Raw genomic sequence first — 27179 nt, 5'->3', positions numbered from 1 at the left:
ATAAATGTGACAAGCACAAAGCACATAGCGTCTGAATACAAATAGGCATGTTGATACCCGAGGGGTGGTGGTGGGGAGGAGGGGGTGGGGGGTTATATTATAATTTACTTTCATTTGCTTTAATGAACTTCCTTTCTCTGTCTTCTCACAACCTCCCTCCCTGTTTCCCTCTCTCTTTCAGAGCCCTTCAGTGCCGACGTCTGGGTGATGATGTTTGTGATGCTGCTGATCGTGTCGGCAGTGGCTGTGTTTGTGTTTGAGTACTTTAGCCCGGTGGGTTACAATCGCTGTCTGGCAGACGGACGAGGTGAGAGGACACACACGTCCATTAACACACAAACCCAGACCCACTCGATTCCTGCTGCTAAAAGGTAACAATGAGGTACATTTTTAGGCAATCTGATGTGCTCTAATGCAGTCTTAGCCAGCAGGCTTTGTTAACTTGAATGCAGCATTCAAACTGAGCCCTCCAGGTGCTAAATTACTTTGACAATCCCGTCTGAATGAGTTCAACTGGAGCTCTGGGACTTCCTACTTGATGTCTTGAGTGCTTATCTGCATCTATAGTCACTTAAGCTCTTTCACTAATGTAAAGGATCATTGGCAAGAACCAGATAGCTGATCTTAAGTATTCTTAGCATCGCTGCGCAAAAACAAAGACTCCTCTGTTCCTGCATTACAAAATCGTTTCTGTTCTCAAATAGTACAGCAGCATTACACCGCCACATCTACGGTTGTAAAACTGCTGAATACAGTTAACAAGATCTGGTACCTTACACTGAAAATGTATGTCAGGTCTAATGATGTCTGACAGTATCAAACAACACTACCCTGTTGAATCAAATGCAGTCTCAGCACTCCATTCATATCAACTTGCCTATCAAAATCAATGGCTCATATTCATTCTGGGTTTCCTTTTTTTCCCTCTAGCTTTTATATGCTCGCTCTGTTTGACTCTGAGGATTGTATTAGGTTGCCACAATAGCAACCTCTCAAGATAAAATCAGAGAAGTGTTATATTGCTGCTTACAGCCTTTTTTTTCTTTCAAGGACCGAAGGGAATAAAATAGTTTGGAGTAATGTTTCCTACAGTGCTGTTTTCTGAATGTCTTATGGGTTGTGTCACTTAATCGCTGGGTTGTGTAAGGCTGTTGTCCTGTACTGCTGCTGCAGCTGTAGCATATGTAATTGCAGCCTGCTGTGCGCCCATCTCCCCCCCACCTCCCTTCGTCCCTCTCCTCATTTCTGTGGTAGGTAGTGTATCCTTCCTGCCACCTTGTCATACTCCCGTAGAGGTAGGTGGAGCAGAGTTAGTAGTGTGTAACAGTGGGTTGTCATTGCCATGTCTGGAAGAACAGATGTTGACTGTAGAGCACATCCTGCGATCACTGACAAACTAAAGGATGGGGCTAAATCTATGCCGTGTTCCTCCCATCCATCAAATGAGTCCTTCAATGAGTAAATGCAGATAAAGCAAGGTAATACCTGTGATCTGTGAAACTGATCCCTTTTTCAAATCAAATCAAATCACTTTTATTGTCACATCACATGTGCAGGCACACTGGCACAGCACATGCGAGTGAAATTCTTGTGTGCGAGCCCCACAAGCAACAGAGATGTGCAAACACAACAACACAAACGAGCAAAATACAAGAATGGCCAATCTGAAACTAATAAATATATGTACAATATATAATAGTGTATGCATTTCTGGATGTGTATACTAAATATTTTCCTACGTGTGTGTGTGTGTGTGTGTGTGTGTGTGTGTGTGTGTGTGTGTGTGTGTGTGTATACACATTTTTACAAATTAAATAGTAAAAAAAAAAAAAAAAAAAAAAAAATAATAATAATAATAATAAAATATATAAAATATACAGAGTTGAATATGTGCAAAACAAGTGGCATTTATATACAGTGTGGAGTGCATAATGTTGAAGTTCCAGTAGTGAAGCTGAGGTGTCTATGACGTGTTCAGCAGTCTGATGGCTTCTCCCATTTTGCTTTGCATCCTCCTCCTCCTCCCCCTCCTCTCCTGTCATTCTGTCTCCCAGAGCCCGGCGGCCCCTCCTTCACCATCGGTAAGGCCATCTGGCTGCTTTGGGGTCTGGTTTTCAACAACTCTGTCCCTGTGCAGAATCCCAAAGGCACCACCAGTAAGATCATGGTGTCAGTGTGGGCCTTCTTTGCTGTCATCTTCCTGGCATCCTACACTGCCAACCTGGCTGCCTTCATGATCCAGGAGGAGTACGTTGACCAGGTGTCAGGCCTGTCAGACAAAAAGGTGTGAATTTAAGGCAATGTGATAGTTTGTGGGGTGAAGGAGCAGATGGGTGTGAACACATGTGAGAGTGGGCTACTTAATTTGGAGTGAAACTAGTGTCTGTTTTATTATTTTTTTATTAATTTACTTTTTCTATTTAGAATGAATATTCAAGATACTAGCCCCATGTTTGCCTACTGGTGGTGGTCAGAAGGCCCGGTGGCGCCTGTGTCCGGCAGCCTCGCCTCTGTCAGTGCGCCCCAGGGCAGCTGTGGCTACAATGTAGCTTGCCATCGCCAGTGTGTGAATGTGTGTGTGAATGGGTGAATGACTGAATGTAGTGTAAAGCGCTTTGGGGTCCTTAGGACTAGAAAAGCGCTATACAAATGCAGGCCATTTACCATTTACCATTCAATTCAGTTTTATTTATATAGCAGCAAATCACAACAACAGCCACCTAAAGGTGCTTTATTTTGTAAGTTAAGGAGCCTGTATTACTGCAGACAGCAGCCTGCTTTGAGCAAGCACACAGTGGGAAGGAAAAACTCACTTTTAACTGCAAGAAACCTTCGACAAAACCAGGCTCAGGGAGGAACAGCCATCTGCTGTGACCGGTGGGGGGTGAGGGGAGGAAGATGAGACCAAAAACCCCCAAAATATTATGGATGAGTGTTTCGATTCAGTGCTTTGAACTTATTTGATCTCTCTGCTAACTTGCTACTGTAGCTAGTTTTGATGCAGGTGCAACATGTGGTTTTTCAGAATGGGGCCGTTAGCTTATTGTAACTGGTAGTTTAATGTAATAGCTCAGTCACAGAGTAAAAATAGATAGAACCTCCTTACAACAAATAAAAAAAATGCTTGCCTGGCGGTTGCATTTAAATTTTTATTTTTCCTCTGTCCAGAGGTCGAGGGTGTTACACTCTCAACATCTTTCCACACTTGATTGCAAAACGATTGCACAGATTGCTTCTCATAAGGGGACACAACCCTGTATGGATGGATGGATGAGACTGATGTGCATTTTGAATTTGTCATTTAATCTAGAAAAATTAAAAAATTAACGATTGCATCAAGTAATTAAATAAGAAATAAAACTAAGAAACTAAAACTGCTGCTTTGATCTTTTCAGCATTTTTATGCTTCTAACATAAATTGCAGATCTTTATTCTGAACTTGATCTGATGAGTCATACATATTTGTCTAAACATGTCCAAGGATTCTTCACATCTCTAAACAGTTAGTTGATTTTAAGCTTGCTAAAGTCCTGCTTAACAGTGCATTAAAAGGATATTTGATGCAGCTCACTGCTCTTTTCTCTGTGTGTTTTCTTTTCCCGAAACCCCCCACCGCAGTTCCAGAAGCCTAACGAATTCTCACCGCCGTTCCGGTTCGGCACGGTGCCCAATGGGAGCACAGAACGCAACATCCGCAACAACTACCGGGACATGCATGCCTACATGACGAGCTTCCACCAGAAGAATGTAGACGAAGCCCTGTACAGTCTGAAGACTGGGTGAGGAGCAGAGAGATAGCGGGCCTGATGTGGGACGCTAGGAGGGAGTTGAAAAGATTTCAGGAGGGAGAAGAGAGACTGTGTTATGGAGCCGTAAGGTCCTGTACTGATGCAATACACAGAAAAGATGATGAAGGAAAAAGGAGAGGGAGACAGAGGAAAAGAGAGCATTCTGGGTAATGTGGGTGGGCAGCGTATCTGCCTGCCACTGGCACCCAGAATAGCAGCGTAGCATGCGTTTGCTCTGAAAGCTAGGTAACATCTTTACTTCCTCTTCACTCTTTCTCTCTCCCTGTCTTCAAACGCTTTCACCCACCACGGCTGAAGAAAACAGAACAGGGACGAACCTGTGATGAAGGGCACAGAGGTCCTGGAGCCCTGAGGGGCCCTTGGTGGAGATTTGTCACCAATCTGAAGACCGTCATGTCATTGTATCTGTTAACCCAGGGTTAATATGGATAGAACACAATGCAGAGGTTTTACAGGAAACATGGCAGTTCACCACCCCAGACCCTGAAACACTTTGGTCTCATGGTCAGTTTAGTTACTGGGCTTGAAGATTCGTTCTCAACACTGGAAACAAAAGTGATATATTTTACTTCTTCACATCTGAATGGAATTGGTCATTTAAACAGCGAGGTTTATATTTGAACTCTATGACCGGTGTTTAGGTGTTATCTATCACATGATGACACCTAAACAATTTCCATGACAAGAGAACAACCTAAAATAGATTCCTTTCCTCATTACAGAAGAGTTAATGGCCTAAATTTCTCCTACCTGGTTTACTGTACTAATTTATATTTTATTTGTATTTTACTTGAATTGCCTCTGTGCTATTACTGCCTTAAAAAGATCACACAGTCTTGCCTTGTAGCACTTTATATGAGAGAAACTCAATTTCCTTGTAAATTTTCTCAGTGTTTTGCAATTTCTTATTAACTGTTACCTGAAAAAAAGAGAATTAATACCAATTAATCATAAACAAGCATAGCTTGGAGTTTGCAGTCAGTGCAGTGGATACCAGGTCAGGTCAACATGCAAAAATGTGCAGAGACAAACATATCATTAAAAATGACTTACCCGCCTTTTTTCTTTACTGCCTAATCACACCGTACTTTACAGGGAACCTCTCAGACCATTCAATGACACAGATGATTGTGATTCAGTGTCTTAAAATCTCCATTTGACATAATGAATCGGTGATTTGAACATTGTCACTATTTGTGGTGAAGGTGGCTTCACAGCTTTGACTTCCAGCTCATTTTTCTTCTGTCATCCTTCACAGCAAATTGGATGCCTTCATCTATGACGCTGCAGTGCTAAACTACATGGCTGGCAGAGATGAGGGGTGTAAGCTGGTCACCATCGGGAGCGGCAAAGTGTTTGCCTCCACCGGATACGGCATCGCCATCCAGAAAGACTCAGGGTGGAAACGGGCCGTGGATCTGGCTATTCTGATGCTATTTGGAGATGGTAAGGAGTGAAATGATGCAATACAGGAAATTAATAAATATTCTAGTGTCTCGTATCTCATATAACAATTATACAAGTTATGCAAGTCATCACAGTCTTAAAAGATTAGATAATTGTCATGTAAATTTAGTTTTTTAAAGATAATGATGTGTTTTTAGTGTCATAACTGCAGTGACTATTGCCTACTGCAGAGAGGGCTTGGGCAAGTAATGTTGTGATAGTGATATTACAGGCAAATTAAATAGACCATTACTTTTAAGAAACTTCTGCTGCAGCCTTAATTTGTACAATAATCATTCAGGTTGAAAATAACAAAGTGAAGTCATGCTCTCATCGGGGTAGTAAAACTGGAGTCATGGAAGGAGCAGTGACTCAGAAGGTGGCCGGTGCTCGCTATGGTGACAACCCAAGAGCCTGCTGATGAAACCCAGCAGTCAGCGAGGCTGTCGAGCTGCAGGATGAGTCCTCCAGAGCCAGGTTGGCTCATCGCAGGCCTTAATCAACAGCGCGGTACCAGCAGGCCTGAAAGGCTGCAGCTGCTGTGGCTGTAGAAATGAAAGTTTCAACGGGGGATGGTTTGGTTATTTGGTAGCTCGGGAGGTGTTTTTGCAAAAGCCCGCTTTGGCAAAGAAATTAAATATTGACCTTAACTGAACATTGCTAGGAGTAAAGCTGGACAAAGGTGGTCTTGAAATGCTGAACCCTGTAGATGTTGTTCGATTGTTGTGATCGTCTTATGTCTCCACATTGATTTCAGGAACAGGGCCTACGGAACGGCAGAGTGATTAGGTGGAAAAACCAAATTCAGCTCGAACACCTTAAATATATTTGATTTGTTCAGGCTCGGTCTGGAGCACATCAGTAAGGATGGTCCTATACATATATCAGTGACATGATTTGAATGTTTGTCTGCAGCAGTAATATATCGAAGGGGGTTTGATACGGCCATTAAAAATTCTATATTTCGATTTTGACTCTGTTTTGAGTCAAAATAAAAATATAGTAACTTTGCTTAAGTCAAAGTTTTCTTTTTACCTTTGTAATATTGAACACCCATAGATCATCCACTGTCTAAAATAAGCAGTTTTAGCACCTCTTCTCACTTTAAGCCTCCTTTACTATGATCGACTGCTCCTCGTGAACACAAGGTATGGACAGCAGGTGGGTGTGTTCATCTCAGGTGGGTATGGTTACCAGGTAGGTATCGTCTGGTGGGTATAGCCATCTTAAACAGAAAAATAGGAACAGGGATGTTTACTGTCATTCACAAAAATCCAAAATTAGAAAAAAAACTGGCCATATTTTATCACACACACACACACACACACACACACACACACACACACACACACACACTCACATATATGTATTTATACATATATCTGTGTGTGTGTGTGTGTGTGTGTGTGTGTGTGTGTGTGTGTGTGTGTGTGTGTGTGTGTGTGTCAGAAAAGAATAATAGGTCCACTTGAAAGTAAAGTCCTTCCCATTTTTTGACTGATGTACAGTTTAATAGATACAAACATATAAAAACTTTAAAGCTCAGTCTACAATGAAAAGTACATACATTTTTAAAACCTTCACCACCTCCACTGGGTGATACGTGATATGTGCAGGGAGTTCTGGGGCTGAGTGCTTATAACCAGCACATTTATCTTTCTTTAAATTGGTGCTGCAGCTTCATCATATATTATGGTGGCACCATTACATCAATATGGTGTTATTTCAATATAAAGGAGGCAGAGTCCTGAATACAGGACTCAAAGGAGAGGAACTAGAAAATAATGGTGTTGACACCGTCTGTGAAATGTGATACTGTATGCATCACAGAGCAATGCTCTCAGTTTGCCGGTTCTGTTTTGTTTTAAGCTCCAGCTCCGTGTGTTTTGGGTGGTGACTGAAAGAAAGCAGCAGGATGTTTGATGTCATTCTAAAAGAGTGATGATGATGAGAGCACTGATCCACGAGAGGCTTAGTATTGAGCTGCCACCCTCTACATGATCAGAGTATTGGGCTAGCAAACAAGGTTTGGGTACACAGTGATGGTGCAAACTTTGCAACTCCTTTTGGACGAGGGTTGGCTACAAACTGCTGGCAGAGGTTCGTGCAGTGAGATAGGTGACAAATGAAACTATAGTGAACCTAGAATGAATTCAGCTCATCTGTATCACAGTCCCGTGAAAAACCAAGTACACTCCATTATTCAAAGCTTGTAGAACCACCTTTAGCAGCAATAACTTGAATTTTTTTTCTGTGATTTTGTCAGTCTCTCACATCTTTGTTGGGGGATTTTGCCCCAGTATTTTTTACACATTGCTTCAATTTATTGATTTTTGCACTCATTTTTTTATGCACAGCTCTTTTAAGGTCTGACCACGACCTTTGATGTGTGGATTTTGACTGGGCCATTGCAACAGCTTAGTTGTTTTCTTTTTCAGCTATTCTGTTATAGATTTGTTGGTCTGCTTGGGATCATTGTTCTGTTGCATGAACCAAGCTTTAGGGAGTTCATGGCTGACTGAATGACTGCAATGGGCCAAGGTCCTGTGGCTCAAATCATCACCCCGCCACCACCGTGCTTGACAGTTAGCATGAGGTGTTTTCGCTGATATGCTGTTTCGAGTTGTGGTGGTTTTCTCCAAACATTGACTGTGCATTCTGGCCAAAAATCACCTTGGTCTTGTCTTTCCAAAGAACATTATTCCAGACGTCTTGTGATTTGTTCAGATAAACTTTGCAAACTTAAGTTGTTTTGCCATGTTCATTTTTTTGAGAAAAGCAACCTATCCAAACAGGCCATACTGGTTTGGGCTTTTTCTAATTGTACTGTCATAACACGCTAACTAAGGCCTGTGGAGTCTGATTTGTATCTACAGAGTTTTTTTGCAGTTTCTCTGAGTCTGACTTTGGGGTGAATTGGAGTTGCTGGGATGTCCACTCCTCAGAAGATTGTGGCGTTGTATTAACATACACCTTAATGCTCCAGACCGGAAAACTGAAAACTTTTCTGCTTTTGTAGAAGTGTATACACTAGATGTCAATCATTTACTCAAGCCCGTAGCATCTGGCTGCTACTTACCCTCTGAATTCCTGAGGAAGCAGTAAGGGTATACTTAGTTTTTCCTAGGACTGCACTGAAACCTGGGAAAGCTCTTTTTTTCATGTGACTGTACATACTGTAAATCACCAATTGTCACCAACTTGTCAGTGGTGGTAGTTTCTCCACCCATGAAACGTGCAACTGCTGAATGTAGACTGTGTTATTTGTATAAATTAGTCCAGTCAGAAATGTTAACAAGGGAAAAGTTCGAGGGGTACTCCAGGGGGAACTAAAGCACCCCAGGAAAATAGTTTGATGTCCTTTGCATATTGGTAGCTGTGAAAGGGAAATGCAGTCTAATTAATTAATTTAAATGAAATGACCGACCCGGAAGAGTTTGTCTGATATTTGTGTGAAACAGAAAATAGAGTCTGACCTTTAAAGTTATATATTCAATACTGTTCAAAAGTCTCGAGCCATCCTGCGTTTCTTTATATTTTGTTTCCAGACTTTCTGGTAATTTTTTAAAAGAGGTCTCGAGGCTTTCAGGAGGACTTTCAAAGTGTTTCTTTGGATATCGACTGCTTTTTCACTAGTTTTCAGTCTAGTTCTTGTAGCTGATTATTTTCAGGGATTTTTTTCTTCTTTTTTTTTAAACCACATAACTGTGACCTATGAATTATTCAAGCATATTATTATTCAAGGTATAAAGGTGTTGTGTCAATACATAACAGACAACCTAGCAAAGATTCTGCTGAAGCCTAATCAGAAATGGTCTCTTCCTTAAGAAGCCAATCTTACCATGATACCATGCATCTGATTGGCAACAGTTTCAGTTTTCAGCATGACAATGATCCCAAACGCTCAGCCAGTGCAGTAAAATAGAACCTGAATAATAATGGATTGGATTTATATAGCGCTTTTCAAGGCACCCAAAGTGCTTTACAATGCCACTATTCATTCACTCTCACATTCACACACTGGTGGAGGCAAACTACGGTTGTAGCCACAGCTGGGGCAGACTGACAGAAGCGAGGCTGCCATATCGCGCCATCGGCCCCTCTGGCCAACACCAGTAGGCGGTAGTGTCTTGCCCAAGGACACAACGACCAGGACAGAGAGCGCGGGGATCGAACCGGCGACCTTCCGGTTACAGATACGCCTCCCAACCCCCTGAGCCACGGTCGCCCCATGTTACACTTTATATTCAACACTGAGTGTTTTGAATAGAAAAACACTCAGCATGACTCACCTATCAGTCATGGATTGGCTGCCCAGAGCCTTGACGGCAACACTGTTGAAGCAGTTTAGGATCATTTTGACTGAGAAGAGAACAAAAGGCAGCCAACATCCAAAGAAGAGCTTTGAATGTCTTTCAAGAAGCCTTCAAAAACATTTACTCAAGACTACTTAAAGAAACTACCAGAAAGCTTGTTCACAGAAGTTCACGATGTGTTGAAGAATAAAGGTGGTCATACCAAAAATTTACTTTTAAGTTTGTTAAAACTGTACAAATTCTGTTTTACTTATTATCTTTTCATCTGTGATGGCATGTTTCAGTAAACTTATTCCTCATTTTCCAAGCAAAATTTAAAAAAAATGAGGGGTGGCTCAAGACTTTTGCACAGTACCCTACTGTACTAAAAAAATAATAGTGAAACTACTGCCTTGGTCTACTACCGTTACATTTTGTACCTCAGGAAATAAAAGACACAACTGTTCCTGATGTGAATCTTTGCCTTCAGAGAATACACCTTCTCCACTTCGACTGATAGCATGTCCTCCACACTGCTCACCTCACTACCTGCCAGATCTTATACTCTACAGCACGCTGACACACACTCATACATACACAGACGTGGCCTTCCAGGTGCTATCACTTTCCATTGTGTCGTGCGAGATGGATAAAGAGGTCAGTACGGAGAGAACATTCACCTTGGATCAGATCGTTCGGAGTCAGATTGATCCAGACGTCGACACACACTGTTGGGAACTTCCCGAGTGGCGTACATTAAAGTGCTGGCTTGTGAAAGGATGTGATTGTGACATGTAGCTGTGTGGATGCTTGAGTGTTGTGACACATCTCCACGAATTTATCCAAATGGAAGTAAAATCTTGCCGTGTACACGAGGCCAGCACATCAAGCATTACCTCTCATTACCTCTTGCAGATTGTTTGGCTGTCAACACACATACAGGTTAAGAGATCAGACTCATCGATGTTTGCTCATTTCTGTTGCTTCCTGTTCGAGTCAAGTTGTATGCAGAGGGGAAGGGGTCAGTAGCGGCTTTGCAACAGGAAATAGTGGAACTGCATACAGAATAGCCAGGAATGATGCAAGATCAGGAGGAACAGGTAAAGGTGGAGGAGAGGGGTGGGGTGGGAACAATGAAAAATAAGAATAAGCAGAGTAATAGGAGAAGAATTTTAATCATAGATATTTCTTTCACATGATAAATTCTGCTCATTAATCTAATATATCATCAATTTGGTTCACATTCTACAAAAAAAGCGCAAGCTATGCAGATTTAATAGCAGTAAGTATTCAGTTTGGAGAGCTGTTGCAAACTGTTTAGATGAATCAGTCATGCTGGAGCTAAACATCTGTTTGGAAATTTAAAGGGAATCAATGAATTCCCATTTGTGCTTTGTAGTCACAAGTCAGTCTAAAAAGTAGGTTATTCTATCAAATATTTCTCAGGCAATCTCCCACCACTTTGATCATTTAAATTTCCTTTTTGAGGCCATTTATTTCCCAAATCTTTCTGCCCTAATGTGACGTGATGCTCATTCTATTGTTTCAGCTCTGTTGATGTGACAAAAGTAGTTCTTTAATCACCAAAAAAATCACCTTGCAACGGATTGCATTTCCCCAAGTTGAAAGGTTATACTCCTTGTTTTAGTCCATCCAATGACTATCTGTGTGTTACTCATCAGCATGAAAAAACTGTCAGCCCCCCACTTTAATACTACCACATAACACAGTGCTCTGTATCCCTCACTGAGGCTCATTTTGGTCTTAATGTACCAACCTACTGTTTGTCCCAGCAAGTCTAATACTTTTGTTTTATCAATGGAGTCTCAAACACGTGCACAGCTTTGCCGTCTTCATTGGCACTGTGTCTCTTACTCTCACCTCGACATATGGACATAGATGACATGCATATTTTGTTTTTTTTAACATGCAGGGTTAATATTTTATCCTAAGCAACAATTTTTCCCTAAACCAAAGTAGTTTTTCGTCAATACACCCAAACAAAAATTAAATGAACACAAAAGTTGAAAAATGTAACTAAAAACAGAATGCATCGATTTGCAAATATTCTAAACCCATGTTTTATTCACAGTAAAATGCAGAAAACATGACATTTTGAAAGTGAGACATTTTTATTTCATAAAACAAATATTAGCTCATTTTGAATTTGGCAGTAAACGTTGGGTAACAAAAGGCTGGAAAATTAAGTGGTACTAAAAAGAAACAGCTGGAGGAACATTTTGTAACTAATTAGGTGAACTTTCAACAAGTCAGTAAAATGATTGGACCATCGAGCGGCAGATGGCCGCCCATCCCTGAGCTTCATTCTTCTGGAGGTTTCTTCCTGTTAAAAAGCATATTTCCTTTCTACTGTCACGCAAGTGATTACACATGGGCTACATGCAGTGTTGGGGAGTAACGGAATACATGTACCGCCGTTACGTATTTAAAATACAAAATATGAGTAACTGTATTCCGTTACAGTTACCGTTTAAAAAGGTGGTATTCAGAATACAGTTACTTTGTTGAAATAAATGGATTACACTGCGGTACTTTCCTGTTTCATTTTGTCGCGGGTCAGGACTGTTTGGGTTTTGTTTGACAGCTACGTTCTGTTGTTCCAGGCGGCAGCGCTACGGTTGCCATGGTTACAGGGCGACGCTCTCTCTCTCTCTCTCTCTCTCTGCGACTGTGTGTTTCCTGGGTGAGAGAGCGCCTTTTCGTTGTTGTTGTTGTGCTAAGCTAACAGGCAGAATGCTACAAGCATAGCTCTAAAGAATGTAGCATCATGGCCAGTGTAGTCCGTGTTGCAGGGAGAATGGACTGCCATACACATTATGGGTCTGTGAGCGCGAGGAGGGAGAGAGAAAAAGGGGAGTGGAAAGGTACGAGTTGTCATCGAGGAAAAACGGGAGCTGGAAGCATGTAAATATAATAATAACCACTTCAGCCAAGAAGAGTGCCTGACGAGCCCAGTTGTAAGTAAGCTATTAAGACTCGACTGTACACCGTGTTCGTGTTTTCCTCCGAAAACAATAAGTTCCGTTTGAGTAGTCTTTCAATGTCTCTCTCTGTCTCTCGCAAGAAAAGTTGACCCACACAACAAAGTAAAGCTATTTTTCGGCTACCAGCCGACAGGGACCCCGCCGTATTAGTCAGAGGTCCCTTTACTACAGCTCGGAGTCGCGGACCTTCAGTAATAGTAATAAATCACACAGCAATAGTACATTCACGTTGTTGTAAAAAGCATGATAATATATTAAGTAATCCAAAGTATTCAGAATACGTTACTGTCATTGAGTAACGTAACGGAATACGTTACAGAATACATTTTGGGGCATGTATTCTGTATTCTGTAATGGAATACATTTTAAAAGTAACCTTCCCAACACTGGCTACATGTGATTGTTAGGGTTTTCTCTGTATTATTGTAGGGTCTTTACCTTACAGCATAAAGTTGTATTGTTGTGATTTGGTGCCATATTAATAAAACTGAATTGAACTGAACTATAAAGAGAGCATGTTTGACAGGCAGAGTTTCTCAGAGGCAAAGATGGACAGAGATTCCCCAATCTGCAAACAAAACTGTGTCTGCAAGCTGTGGAACTTCATCCTAATTATAGAATATTGTTCTGCAATGTAAAATTGCAAAACTGAAGTTCTAATCATGTATATTACATAGTATCAGCAAAACATCCAGAGAATCTGGAGAAATCTCTGTGCGCAAGGGACAAGTCCATAAATCAAAACTGTTTGTAATCTTTGGCTGCTCGGGCAGGACTGCATGATTCTGTCATAGAAATCACTGCACGGACTCAGAAACACTTCCAGAAATCAGTGTCTGTGAGACGACTGCGTCATCTAAAAATGTATGTTGCAAAAACGTAGTCATATATGAAAATGATCCAGAAACACCGCCGTCTTCTTTTGACCTAACCTCTTTGAAAATGTAATAAGACTAAGTGGAAAATGTCAATTTTGAATTTAAGATTCTTTTCGTAAAACATGAATTCTGCATTCTCCAGACCAAAGAGAAGAGGCTCCATCTGGCTTGTAATCAGAGCTCAGTTCAAAAGCCTGAATCTGGTGTTAGAGCATTCTCATTCCCAACGTGTCACATACCGATGATTTGTAACGGCCCGAGGCATTGCATAGTAACGTGAAAGGTACCCTTCCACATCCTTTTGAGACGATCCGGATTCTCAATTGAATCTAACAGATTACCACTTGTGGCGGTAACACATCTCCGTTTCCAGAGCAGAGGCTCCAGCCCTCCATTCCAGGCCTAACTATAACCTTAATCCTTAACCAAAACCTTAACCCTATCAGATCGTGTTTTCCAAAGTGATTCCAAACAGCTCTCATGCCTCCGAGCGCATAACATACTGACGATTTGTCACATAGTGTTGGGATGTTATGTGTTGGGATGGGAACATGTTTGTTAGAGTCTAATGAACTGGAAAGGCACCATTGATGCTGAAAGGTATATATAGGTTTAATTAAGAGCAACATTATTATGCAGATAATAATGGACTCAACTCGTGATGTTGCTGCCATCAAATTCAAAATGACCTTATTTTGTTCTTACATTTTCTTTGTTTAAACATTTGATATGTTTTCCAAAGTGCAAAACACAAAACTCCTAAACGATCTACAATGTAATCTGCGTGTGTTGAAAATACCAGCAATAATTTTAAAAAATGTGCATATGATACAAGCGTAAATAATCCAGAACCACCGAGCACTGGTTTGAACAAAGTCACTGTGCTCTGCTGCTTCGTGATATTTTCTATGTAAACTCAGCAGTGGGTACACAATGTTTGTTCATACTTGTTTATCCATGTCTTTTTATTTATTTCGTTTTTACTATTTGCCTCATTAGGAAGAATAGTGGAGTCAAAAAGTTCTTATTGGACTTTATTGGTGTTAATTTGTTAGTATTGTTCACTGTAAATTGACAAACACTGCAATAAATGCACAGCAATCGTAATTGTGTGGGGAAAATCTGATATTGTGTCAACCACTTCTCCCTCGACCGCTCCAACCTCCTGATGCAGACTCTATTGTTCTATAAAACAGGGCCATTATCTCGCTGTATTTAATCATCAGGACACTAGTGTTGAAGGACTTGTGTGTACTTCTGTGACACCCATCAAATCTGGTAGAAAAGCAGAATTTGACCCCTCTGGATACAAACACAGTGCACACGACCACACCTATGTGTGCAAACACTCACACACACAATAGTTTTATGTAAGCAGCAGGAAAATACCTTATACACACCATAAGCTCATACACAGATCTAACAAATCTCTCTGGACGTGTCCTCCCCCTTTAGTAATCTCCCCGGGGATGCGGAACTGGCGGCGACACAGTTTTTAGACGGAAACCCTTCTCACATGACCATGCACACTTCCTCTCCTAGGACTGCTGAGTCCCAGCAGGCAGTTGTATTTTTGGTCCCCCCCCCCCCCCCCACCAACACAACAAAGGGGTTAGCCTTGCATAAGCAGTCCTTAATGAGGAGGCTTGCCTGGGGGGCATTCAGTCAGAATAATAGAACGTGACATTTGTTGCATGTACATGAGACCTGAGCTGTTTTTGGCAACAATGGCCCATCTAGAAAAAACCAAACAAGTGCCGTCTTGTTTTGTACACATATTTATACATTTAGACACCTACAAACCCATCTGCATGTCACACTTGACCAGCGCTTTTGACCGGTGTGTATGTGTCTCCAGGTGAGATGGAGGAGTTGGAGGCCCTCTGGCTGACGGGCATCTGCCACAATGAGAAGAACGAGGTGATGAGCAGTCAGCTGGACGTGGACAACATGGCAGGGGTCTTCTACATGCTCGGGGCTGCCATGGTTCTGTCATTCATCACCTTCATCTGTGAACATTTGTTCTACTGGCAGCTGCGCTTCTGCTTCATGGGCGTGTGCTCTGGAAAGCCCGGATTCACCTTTTCCATTAGCAGAGTGAGTGTGCTCGTGTTTTATTTTAGGTCTGACCTCTGTCCTTCTGACAGAAAGATCACAGGAGTGGCTGTTTTAAAACCACTGGCTGTGGTTGAGGTGGATGGAGTCAGTCAGGGAGATGCGATGACTCACCTGAGCTACCTGCAGCTTCTTTTTTTTTTTTTTTTTAGCTCAGGCTGTTGTTAACAACAAAAACAAATTCTAGTGATATAAAAAAAATACTCCAGATAGCTGCTAGAGCCCGTTATTATCTATTCAAACTCAATTTAATACTGCCAGTCATAGACAAAGAAGGTGTTTATCCTTTATCCAATTATGTGCATTTCAGTGTCACTTTTGTTAGTTAACATCTATTTCATATTTTATTTAGTGGAATTAATGCAACAAGAAAAAATCCTATTTTACTTTATTGGTGGATTACTTTAGAGATCATTGCAGGGCAGTAACATAACTGACCTCTGAAAGCACTGATATATGGGTTTACAACAGCTGCATCTTAAATAAATAACATAGGCAACAAATGTCCTTCCAGAAACTGATCTTACCCTCTGGCAGCCATCTTGGTAACACCTCTGGGGAACTTATTTGGCATTTAATTCGAGGTCTCTGTCACACTTAACAGGGAGAAAGCCATAACTTTAATTGTAATGGTTACCAGAACTGCATGTTCACATGAAATGGTGAAAAACAGCTTCAAAAGATAGCACTTAGACTACATATATGAGAAGTTATGCAACGTTACAGCATCCAGGAGCGACAACAGCAGCTCTTCCTAAAGAGCATGGAGCAAATGCTGTGCTAAATCACATGATCAGTACACTAAGACAAGAAATCTGAGTGAACTTGGGTGCATTTTTGTCTTTTCTATGATGACAAGTCAATATGTTGATGTTGAAGCTCTGCTGTTCACATGTCAGTGCAAAAACAGAAAAAAGAAGAAAGGACGCTTCATGGCCCTGATGTTCGATCCTGCAGGTGCTTCTCAGCAGGCCAGGTATAAGTACAAAAAAGAGAAACAAAGCCCAGGAAAACTTAAAAAAAAATAAAAAATTTCCAGCCTCTACAAATATGACCGTAAAGAAGTACTGAGACACTTTGTCATCAGCTAAACACCCGATAACGCCCATCAACTCTAACACAAATGGCTTATCCTGTATTTTTATCAGTTTTGTTACATCCTCCTCCCTTCACCTCCAACCGGTCACGGCAGATGACCGGCCCTCGTCGATGACAGCCTCGTTCTGCTCTAGGTTTCTTCCTGTTAAAAGGGAGTTTTTCCTTCCTGCTGTCACCTAAGTGCTTGCTCATAGGGGCATGAGCACAGGGAGTCATATGCTTGTTGGGGTTTTCTCTGTTTTCTCTGTATTATTGTAGGGTCTCTACCTTACAATATAAGGCACCTTGAGGCAATTATTGTTGTAATTTGGTGCTACATTAATAAAACTGAATTGAATGGAATTGATTGGTTCTTTGGAAATAACAAATTAACACAAAAAGTAGGCATTTCAGAGGCTTGACACAAACTGTTTGTTATCCATATCTGAAAAGCAAATGTGCTTCTGTCTGCTAGAAATACCTGCACTTGGAGCTGAGGTGAAAAGCGAGCCATCGTCAAGAAGCGAGACACAGAAATCATTAAGATTTGGACACATTTTCAGAGCCTCTCTCCTGGAAGTCATTCATTGTGCCGTGCTTGTTTGTAAGCAGAGGGAGTTAGCATGCTAAAAATGAAACCTGAGAGAAGCTGAAACCTTTTTTTTTTTTTACCTTGTCACCTCCTCCCTATGTAAATTGGGTCCATATAAATAGTCATTTGAAGTGTCAAGCATTTGCATAATGTTACCTTTTAAGAAGCAGGTTGCTGTTGTATGCAAATTGCCTTAGTTATTATTGCCCAGGAAAAAGGGACACTGCTGTTTATGGGTTTGGTCTTAAGGATGAAGGTGTTTCTAATTGTAAGGTAATCTGGTTTACACCTACTCAGAATGACCAGAAGGACAATAAAAGAGAGTGCAGGCCATAAGCGCTACTGAAGCACACTGTCTTCTGTGTTTTTGAAATGGTAGCAACCTCCATCTGTGTTAGATTTCTTTTTCTTTTTTTTTTTTTACAAAGCGTGAGAAGAGCTTGTCACTTGTTGAATTAAATAAATTCTAGTTGCAGACAAATTTCAGAATTGTCTCCTACAACTCAAGAGCGGATTAGTCAAGCAGATGTATGGGCAGAAATCTGTGCCATCAGAAACTGAATTTGAATAAGTTCAATTTGAATTTGAATTGCTCAGATTGAATCTGAATTGTAACTTGAATAAATGCTTTTGAAAACTGAATTTGAATTAGTCTAATTTGAAATTGAATTTATGGTTTGAAAATGATCATCACTAAATTGAAATTGAATTTTATATTTTGAAAATGAATTGATTTGCTTTGAAACTGCATTTTATCCTTTAAAAATTCAGCTCTCGAATACTTTCAGTTTCACTTCTCACCATTCAGTTTCAGTTCTACAATTCAATTTCAGTTCCAAAATTCAGTTTTTTGGAACTTACATCCGGTTCCGGTTCAAGCGCAGATTAATAGAACTACGTTTTACTAGCGGACCGAAAGTGTCACCGACGGGCATCTACAGCGTCTTGAGCTGAATTAAGGCTTCAGAAGTCATTCGTCATGTCGAATGACCAGCGGATAAACTCTCAGGTTGGTAATAAATGTATTACATGTATAAGAACAAGCGTCATGTTAACAAATGATAGCCGTACAGTAACTGTTATGCTTATTGTAGCTGTTAGCTAAAAACGCTAATTTAGCGTAGTTTGCCCTGAATTCAGCTTTGACAAACAAATATGATCGACTGTTTCTAGTAGAATTCCAAAGTTGTCATCTTGGACCCTCTCAGAATGCTTGCAGAGACCCCTACAGTAGGGAAACATGCAAAACGGTGCCCAAACCTTTGTATTTTAGCTTTATTTATGCCTTACACAGCATCCCAACTCTTTAGCTAACTTAATAACTTTAGCTAAAGTGAATAGTTAGTCTAATTCATTAGTGCAGCATTACTGGATCACCTCTGTTTGAAGTGATATAATGTGATATACAACTATCACTGAAACAGCAAACTTTGTAAATAAGCAAACAACACTTCTCATTCTCTAAACGTTTGGCCACAGCTGTAGATTACACTATCAGTACTTGTTCACTCTTGACAATAATTACATTTCTAAATTTACTTTGTGCATTTACAGGTAAACAATATCTAATATTTTATCTAAATGACTGCTTTGTCTTTGAAAAGGGTGAAGAGCCTGAGGCCGGTGACAGTCCAGTTCTACTCTAAGTACATCCTTACAGTGGCTCACAGGACAAGGCCACATTCCTGTCCTGCCAGACAAACTTCAGAGTCTTCATGCAGTTCAACCACACCTGTCATATTCCATATGACAGGGGTCTCAAACTCCAGTCCTCAAGGGTCAAAGTGTCATGCAACTTTTCCATGCCCTCGAGGACTGGAGTTTGAGACACCTGCCGTATGGTGTTCATGCTGTTTTCTACCCCACAGTTACAGCATGTCTGACTGCCTGTTCAGCATATGCAAAAATATATGAGTTTAAGCATGTGATGACTAAGGCCTTCCATTATGGTGTTTGTCATCACATGTCACAGACATCTGGATGATCATTTGGAATAAATAAAATACTAAAAACATGTTACTTCATCTTTTATCTTTATTATTATTATTATTGTTCTTATTTTACACTTTTCATTGTTAGGCATTAGGTTTATTTGTAGTAGTCCTTTCCAACGTCTTTCCCTCTTCCATGTTACTGTGTCAGCTTGTCAGCATCTATTTGGGTTTGGAAGTGGAACAGAAAGTAAAGAAATCCAAAGTGCCATTAAAACCAGCAGAGGTTCTTATATTTCAGAAGAAGGGATTAATTCAAAAGAAATGACCTCAATGCCATATTTTATTTAGGAACCCTAGAGAGCACTTTGCAAAATAACACATTCTTATAATTTCACCCTCAGATGAGCCAAGCTACGACTGTCAGGGAAGGTGATGTAGGTACAGAGCATATGAGAATGGTTAAGTTAATGTCTCTTGTCTATATGAAGGCACAAGAGGGATCAATGGCAAGGCGTAGAGATTCAGTATCTTCAGTCTTCAGTGGACACTCCATTTCTGGCACAAAACACCTGTAAAAGATGGTCGATTTAGGAGGTGACCCGACAACTTCAGCCTGTCAAACATAGTAATGGAGCAGTGTGTTTTTAAAAAGCAAAAATCTAATTAAGCATGCACTCAGTACCCTAAAAATTATTATGGTAGTTAAACACAGTGCTAGTCACATATCATATCTGCACTAATGAATTAGACTAACTATTCACTTTAGCTAAAGTTATGAAGTTAGCTAAAGAGTTGGGATGCTGTGTAAGGCATAAATAAAGCTAAAATACAAAGGTTTGGGCACCGTTTTGCATGTTTCCCTACTGTAGGGGTCTCTGCAAGCATTCTGAGAGGGTCCAAGATGACAACTTTGGAATTCTACTAGAAACAGTCGATCATATTTGTTTGTCAAAGCTGAATTCAGGGCAAACTACGCTAAATTAGCGTTTTTAGCTAACAGCTACAATAAGCATAACAGTTACTGTACGGCTATCTTTTGGTAACATGACGCTTGTTCTTATACATGTAATACATTTATTACCAACCTGAGAGTTTATCCGCTGGTCATTCGACATGACGAATGACTTCTGAAGCCTTAATTCAGCTCAAGACGCTGTAGATGCCCGTCGGTAACACTTTCGGTTCGCTAGTAAAACGTAGTTCTATTAATCTGCGCTGGAACCGGATGTAAGTTCCAAAAAACTGAATTTTGGAACTGAAATTGAATTGTAGAACTGAAACTGAATGGTGAGAAGTGAAACTGAAATTATTCGAGAGCTGAATTTTTAAAGGATAAAATGCAGTTTCAAAGCAAATCAATTCATTTTCAAACCATAAATTCAATTTCAAATTAGACTAATTCAAATTCAGTTTTCAAAAGCATTTATTCAAGTTACAATTCAGATTCAATCTGAGCAATTCAAATTCAAATTGAACTTATTCAAATTCAGTTTCTGATGGCACAGATTTCTGCCCATACAGATGTCTGTCATACAGTTCCATGCCTGTTTGAAGATTGTAGCTGCGAGAAATATTTCCAAATGGCAGGGCAGGTCACATAAAGCAAGAAGGTGACAAGTGATGGGACAGCAAGGGGCTAAGAAAATTCAGAGACAGATCAAAAGATAAGTTAGCAACAGTCATGATAAAAGAATAAAACTGGTAACAGGACAAAGGGTAGCAGAGAACAGACACAGTGGTGTGCCTAGAACCTGTGTTTCATTACCTTTCACTGCAGCTGTAGTAGCGATAGATGCAGACAGATAAAGACAGACAATCCCATCGGAGCGGCTGCTGCTCACCAAAGCACCCGGAAACGGAGATAAGGCAGACCCAAAGACAGAATGGAGGCATAAAGGAAAAGAGGGGGTGGGGGTGGTTGACGAATCGCATTCATGAAAGTGACTAAGAGGCCGACGGAAACAGTTTCTGACAAGTTGACGCCTTTGAGGAATACTGGCCTGCACACTGGCTGGTGGGTAGTGCGTCCTCGACCTTTCAGAGTTGGCTGTTGCCTAAACCACAGATTCCCCCAGCCCCCATTTAAATATGCTTGTTTGACTCCACTCGCAAAATCTTCCGCTCACATGAAAATGCTGCTTCTACTAACCAACCATAGCAAACACACACACACACACACTGATGGATGGTGACCTTATGAGTAAAATTTAGTCAGTGGTTATATCTTTTACCTGTGAGACAAAAGTGATTGATCCCTATTGTTTATAAAGAGAAACAAGTAAGTAGAAAGACAGCAAGGCGAGTGTCTGCTAAATTTAAATGACATTGATCAAACCTATTGACTCACTTGCTCCCCTTGTGATATCAATTAAGGCTCTGATCTGCTCTGTCTCTTCTCACTCAGTTCTCTGTGTCTGAGGTTGAGGGCTGAGCAGCAGCTGTGAGGGTCCTCGTCGTTCCCCAGAGAAAATTCATTTATGAACTCAGACCCTATTACTGTTTAATAGTGTGTAAACAAGAGGGTGGTCATAGAGAACATGGCAATGCATTAACCTCTCTGCCTCTGCCTGTTTCTGTTTGCCTCCCTCTCCCTCTCTCCCTCTCTCTGTCTGTCTCTGTGTCTGGTATCTGCCTCCGTCTCTCTTAACATTAAACCCTCCTCTGGTTCTTGACTCCTTACTCCTGCCACACATTTTGCTGTTATTGTGATCTCTCTTGGGAGTCATACCTTATCACACTCACTCTTTCTCCCTTCCATGGTCTCACCCTCTCTTTATCTCTCTCTACCTTCCCTTTTCTTCTCATTATCAATCTGCAGGGTATCTACAGCTGCATCCATGGAGTCCAAATCGAGGAAAACAAGTCCACCATAGACTCCCCCTCATCCACCATAAAGAAGAACATGAACAACACTCACTCGAACATCCTGCGGTTGCTCCGCACTGCCAAGGATATGACTGCCGTTCCGGGCGTTAACGGCTCTCCACACGCCGCCCTGGAATATAGCCACAGCGGCCGTGAGTCGGCTATATACGATATCCAGGAGCACCGGCGCAGCCTGGTGGGTCACCCTGTAGACTGCAAGTCTGCGCCACCCTACATGCCAGAGGACAACATGTTCAGTGACTACATCAGCGAGGTGGAGAGGACTTTTGGCAACTTGCCCCTGAAGGACAGCAACTTGTACCAGGACCATTACCGGCACCACCACCCGGCTCTGGGTATGTCCGGCCCCCCGCCAAATAGGCCGCGTAGCTTAGGCAGCGCTAGCTCGTTGGAGGGGGGCATGTTCGATTGCGACAGTTTGGGGGGAGGGGTAGCGCCTATCTTCACCACCCAGCCCCGCCCCTCCATGACTCACAGGAATACCAGTAAATTTGACCTGATCGCTGGCCACACCCCTGCGGATTCCAGCCAGGGTGGGTTCAAGGGCAGCAATGTGTACGGCAGGTTTTCTTTCAAAGGAGGTGCATCCAGCACGGGGCTCATCGGGGGGCATGACAGGTACTGTGGGGGTGGGGGAGGCTCAGGGGGTGACGATGGGAACATTCGCTCTGATGTGTCGGATATCTCCACGCACACCGTCACCTACGGCAACCTGGAAGGAAACGCCAAGCGGCGTAAGCAGTACAGGGACAGCCTGAAAAAGAGGCCAGCCTCTGCCAAGTGCAGACGGGAGCAGGACGAGATAGAGCTGAGCGGCTTCAGGAGGAGACCCCACCACCACACCGTCCACCACCACTTCCCCCACGGGCCCCAGGCACACCGCACGGTCTCACCACCCCTGGAGCGGAAGAGGGGAGGAGGAGGGGGTAATGCTTCACCTTACTTATTCCGCAGGGATAAAGAGAACCTGAGGGATTTCTATGCGGACCAGTTCCGCTCCAAGGAGGGCAAGGCCATGTGGGAGCAAGAGGGTGGAAGTGGTGTGGGCGGTGGTAGCGGTGGTGGTATCTGTAAAAGCTTAGTACCTGTGGAAGACTTCCTCAAAGGTAAAGAAAAGAAATCGGATGGGCTTGGTCCGGTGTCGGCAGGGCAGCAGGCCCACACCTGCTGGGAAAAGGGGGTGTCAGGGATAGGAGGGGGTGGCATAGCAGGGGGTGACTGGGAGTGTCGTAACTGCCACAGTGTGTGCCACCATAGTGGAGGAGGCAGTACTTGTCCAGTTAGTGGAGTTGGGGGGACCAGCAGTCGTCCCAGCTCCGCCACATCCAAACGCTGTGACTCCTGTAAGATTCAGCCGAGCAACCTTTATAACATTAGTGAGGATAACAACATGATGTTCACTGGAGTTAAGGGTAGCGTAGGACCCAGCCAAACACAAACTCAGGCACAGCGCAGGAAGCTAGGGCCGGGCGGGAGGGTGTTACGGAGGCAGCACTCATACGACACATTTGTGGACCTGCAGAGGGAGGGGGCAGGTCGCATGGGGATGGGTGGGGGCGTTGGGGGGCAGTTTCAACAGCCCCGGAGTGTGAGCTTGAAAGACAGAGATCGCTCCATGGAGGGCCCCAGCCCTTATGCTCACATGTTTGAGAGGTATTCAGGTGATAGAGAGTCTCCAATGTTTGGAGGGATAGGCGGGGATAGGGCCAAGGGAGGCTCCTCCTGCAGTTTGTTCCGTGGAGGCGAAGGTGGGTTGCATCGGCGGTCGGTGGGGGAAAGAGACCTGAGGGACAGAGATAGAGCTATGATGGGAGGTGGGGGCTGTGGTGGTGGTGGTGGTGGTGGTGGTAGCAGAGGGGCCGGGACTTACTCCTTGTCTAAATCTCTCTACCCAGATAAGGTGAACCAGAATCCCTTCATCCCAACCTTCGGCGACGACCAGTGTCTTTTACACGGTGCCAAACCGTACTACATCAAAAAGCCACAGACGCAGCAACAGCAGCAGCAGCAGCAACTTCTCAACAACAGCCGAGGAGGAGGGGACTTCCGCAGCTCCATGGGAGCAACTTCCTATTTGCCCGCATCCGCCACAGCTGGGGTGATGTCCAATGTGGCCCCCAGGTTCCCCCAAGAGCTGTGTCTGGGCGGGGTGGGAGGGCCCATGGGGAACCACCACGGGGGCAACAAACTACTGCCTGGGGGCAGGGACACGTTAGGTTTGGGGCAGGGACAGAGACCATTCAACGGTGCCAGCAATGGACACGTTTATGAAAAGCTCTCCAGCATTGAGTCAGACGTTTGAGAGCGAAGACAGTGGAAGAAAGAGAGAGGCGAGAGGGAGGAGTTGAAGTGGGCGAAGAAAATGAGGGGAAGAGGAAAAAGCAGAAACAGCACAGGCTGATGACCTCTCTGCGTGAAGAAAATGACAAGGCACAATTGTGTGTATGTGTGTGTGCGCGCGCGCGTGTGTGCTGTTCTCACTCCACTAAATGGAAAGAATTTGGACAATGCACACAGGCCACTGCCGGCTAAGCTGTGGTGAAGTCCGGCGGGAGACAAGTTTTTAATGAGAAGAGAGGATTCTGGTGCTGCTCCGATGCTCAGTGAAAGATCTAAAGGGAGGGAGGGAGGAATGGGAGGGAAGTAGTAGGGAAGGGGGGGTGAAATCAAATTTCCAGCCTCTGCTCTCGTCACATGCTCTTTGTCTTTCCCTCCCTCCTGCAGCTCCTCAACACCAAAACAAACGTTTTGTTTAGCAACGGAAATACAATCATGAATGAGAAATCAACACTTCTGCTGAAGTAACAGGGTACACTAACAATAACTGTATTGATAATGTTAATAATATTATTGAATATTATTCCAGTGTTTAATGATGATCGGTTTGGATTGTTTTTAAAGTTTATTTATTTGAATAGTTCATGTTACATATTTGTATGATGTTGATTCTTTCTTAGCTTACCAATTTACAGGAGTCTGATAGACCCGATGTCGGTACAGATCTTTTTTTTCGTGGGGGGTGAGGGTGAGGGGGGGTTCCTGTAATTTGGACTCTTCTTTGCTATCAATTCTTCATGTTTTTTGTTTTGTTTTGTTTTACTTTTCTCACTTTTGATTGCTGTGAAGTGTACGTGAAAGGCATGATTTGCTGAGTACATCGTGTGTACTTGGAAAATTTGCAAAGGTCTTTTTTTTCTCAGCTGCAGAAACGACATCATCATACTGATTTGCCGTTTTGCTGTCATTTCTTTCTGCCTGGCAGTTCCAAATGGGTCTCACATTTTGAGCTGGATGTGCCTTAAAGGACTAATACTGATTCTCCATCTATCTTCTGTTGGAAAGACAGATTCACCTGCGAGTAATTAATCAATTGGTTTGAAAACTGAACATCCAAGTCACCATTTCCAATACGAGAGCAGAGTTCGAGGTGTTTAGCTGACTGTATAACACAATGCTAGACACGGAGGAAGCTTAAATTTGCACTTTGATCCCCGACCAATAAAAGAAAGCAGCGGCAGGATCGCACAGTTTAAATGCAGAATCGTCTTCTTGTATTAACGCCACAGTTAATCTAACCACAAGTAATTTTCCTTGAAATCATTTACCTCCACAAGCTTCATCACTCCTCCCCTCCTCATAACAGATGACCCAGAAGTCAACTATCCATTAATCATGTGTAAATCGTATTTAATGTCCTCTTGTTGCTGCCGTGGCGTTTCATTGGGTCTGGCTCAATTGGCCGTGACAGTTTTTCTGTTCAGGACAGGAACATAATGGACTTTCAGAGAGAGGCCTCTGTTTCTGGTATGAGCAGTTAATTTTTTTATGATTACTGTTACAAGCCTTGCCTGCCACATTAGATAGTCACATTTGAGGAATGGCAAGTGGGGTTTATCGCTGTATTGTGCAGGTGTCAACGACCACAGCGGGCTCGTGAATTTTTTTAAATACACAGTCCCACATAATTATCTCATAACTCAGAACAGTGCCACCGCAGTTTAAAAGACACTTTTCAGAGGATCTGTACATTTAAAAAAAAGTTTGCAGTCAGCTTAGCTGAGCATAAAGATTGAAGATAACAAGGGGAAGTAGCTAACCTGGCTCTATCTTGGAATAATAAAATCCACATATCAGTGCCTCTAAGGCTCACTAATAACATGTTGTATCCTATTAGTTTAATTATCTCAAATTGACATAAATACTTTTTCAGAGAGCTTGTAAGCTGTTGCCATGCCAGAAACTTCCATTTTTAGCACATCCAGCCAAAGGTCCAATAACCTTCTGCCACGGAAAAGCATCCATCCACAATTCAAAAGAATCGCTACTCCTCCGAGAGTATTAGTTAGATTTCAGTGAAATGTGCACACAGTGATCCCCTAATCAATCATCCAGATAGTGCTCAAGGTCAGGGTCACATTTGTAGGGCTCATAAGCCTACTACATCATTGATGTTCTGGTTTATTAGCAAGACAGTGATTACTGTTTTATACTCCTGTTTTGAAGCCTTAATCCTAGTTTTATTGAACTCATCGTCTGTTTTTATTTCTTTCTGGGAGCAGAAGTGACTGTTAGCATGGTGAATCTATTCACTGGACATATAATTCATTGTAGGCATACTGCTCTTTACCTATAAGAGCTCAGTAACATAGAAATAAAATACCACATGGTTTGGACAGTTTGTTACAGCATGTGCTTTCTTTACTAATATTATTAAAATTGCTTCAAAAGCCACAAAAACTGTCAAAATGTCGGGTTTACTGAATTAGCTGAAGTTAACCCTAGCACACAGCTAGTAGCCTAGCTTAGACTAGCCCCTCCCCCTGTCATTCCAAACAGCAAATTATGTGTTGGCTAACTATAAGATTTTATTAAATTTAAATGGATGAGTTATACAAAAGAACCTCTTCCAATTTATAAAAGAAAAAATAAGCTATAAAGACCAAAAACTGTTATTTTTTTAATAAATTTATTTTTTATGTAAAGTCAGCCAACTTAATATGGAAGTCTATAGGGAATTGTTTACCTCGAAACGCCATTAAAGGAACTACAAATCAAATTCAGCTTCATTTTTCAGCCCTGGGCTTGCTGGTTGGTCTCCAGTTTATGCTAACCCAAGCTAATTGACTGTAGCTTCATAATATC

The 27179-nt window shown here is 42.2% G+C and overlaps 1 protein-coding gene across 3 annotated transcripts in view; it reads left to right on the top strand.

Moving 5' to 3' along the window:
* Positions 1–24679, top strand: part of grin2bb (glutamate receptor, ionotropic, N-methyl D-aspartate 2B, genome duplicate b) — a 136796-nt gene extending 112117 nt beyond the window's left edge. For 2 of the 3 annotated variants that reach the window (XM_085459527.1, XM_085459526.1), the window contains exons 11-16: positions 182–307; positions 2055–2284; positions 3619–3779; positions 5068–5255; positions 15292–15530; positions 21970–24679. In XM_085459527.1, the coding sequence (XP_085315653.1) occupies positions 182–307; positions 2055–2284; positions 3619–3779; positions 5068–5255; positions 15292–15530; positions 21970–24339 (3314 nt within the window). In that variant the 3' untranslated portion in view covers positions 24340–24679. The remainder of the gene's footprint in view (positions 1–181; positions 308–2054; positions 2285–3618; positions 3780–5067; positions 5256–15291; positions 15531–21969) is intronic. The other variant, XM_085459528.1, reaches the window with a different exon arrangement.
* The last annotated feature ends 2500 nt before the right edge of the window (positions 24680–27179 follow it).

Source organism: Copadichromis virginalis, linkage group LG6, assembly GCF_057382275.1.
Source record: "Copadichromis virginalis isolate Kocher_CV1m ecotype Utaka linkage group LG6, C_Virginalis_male_GT1.1, whole genome shotgun sequence".
In the NCBI taxonomy this organism is placed as follows: domain Eukaryota; kingdom Metazoa; phylum Chordata; class Actinopteri; order Cichliformes; family Cichlidae; genus Copadichromis; species Copadichromis virginalis.
Note: the sequence above shows the minus strand (reverse complement) of the source record. Positions and strands in the feature narration are given on the sequence as shown.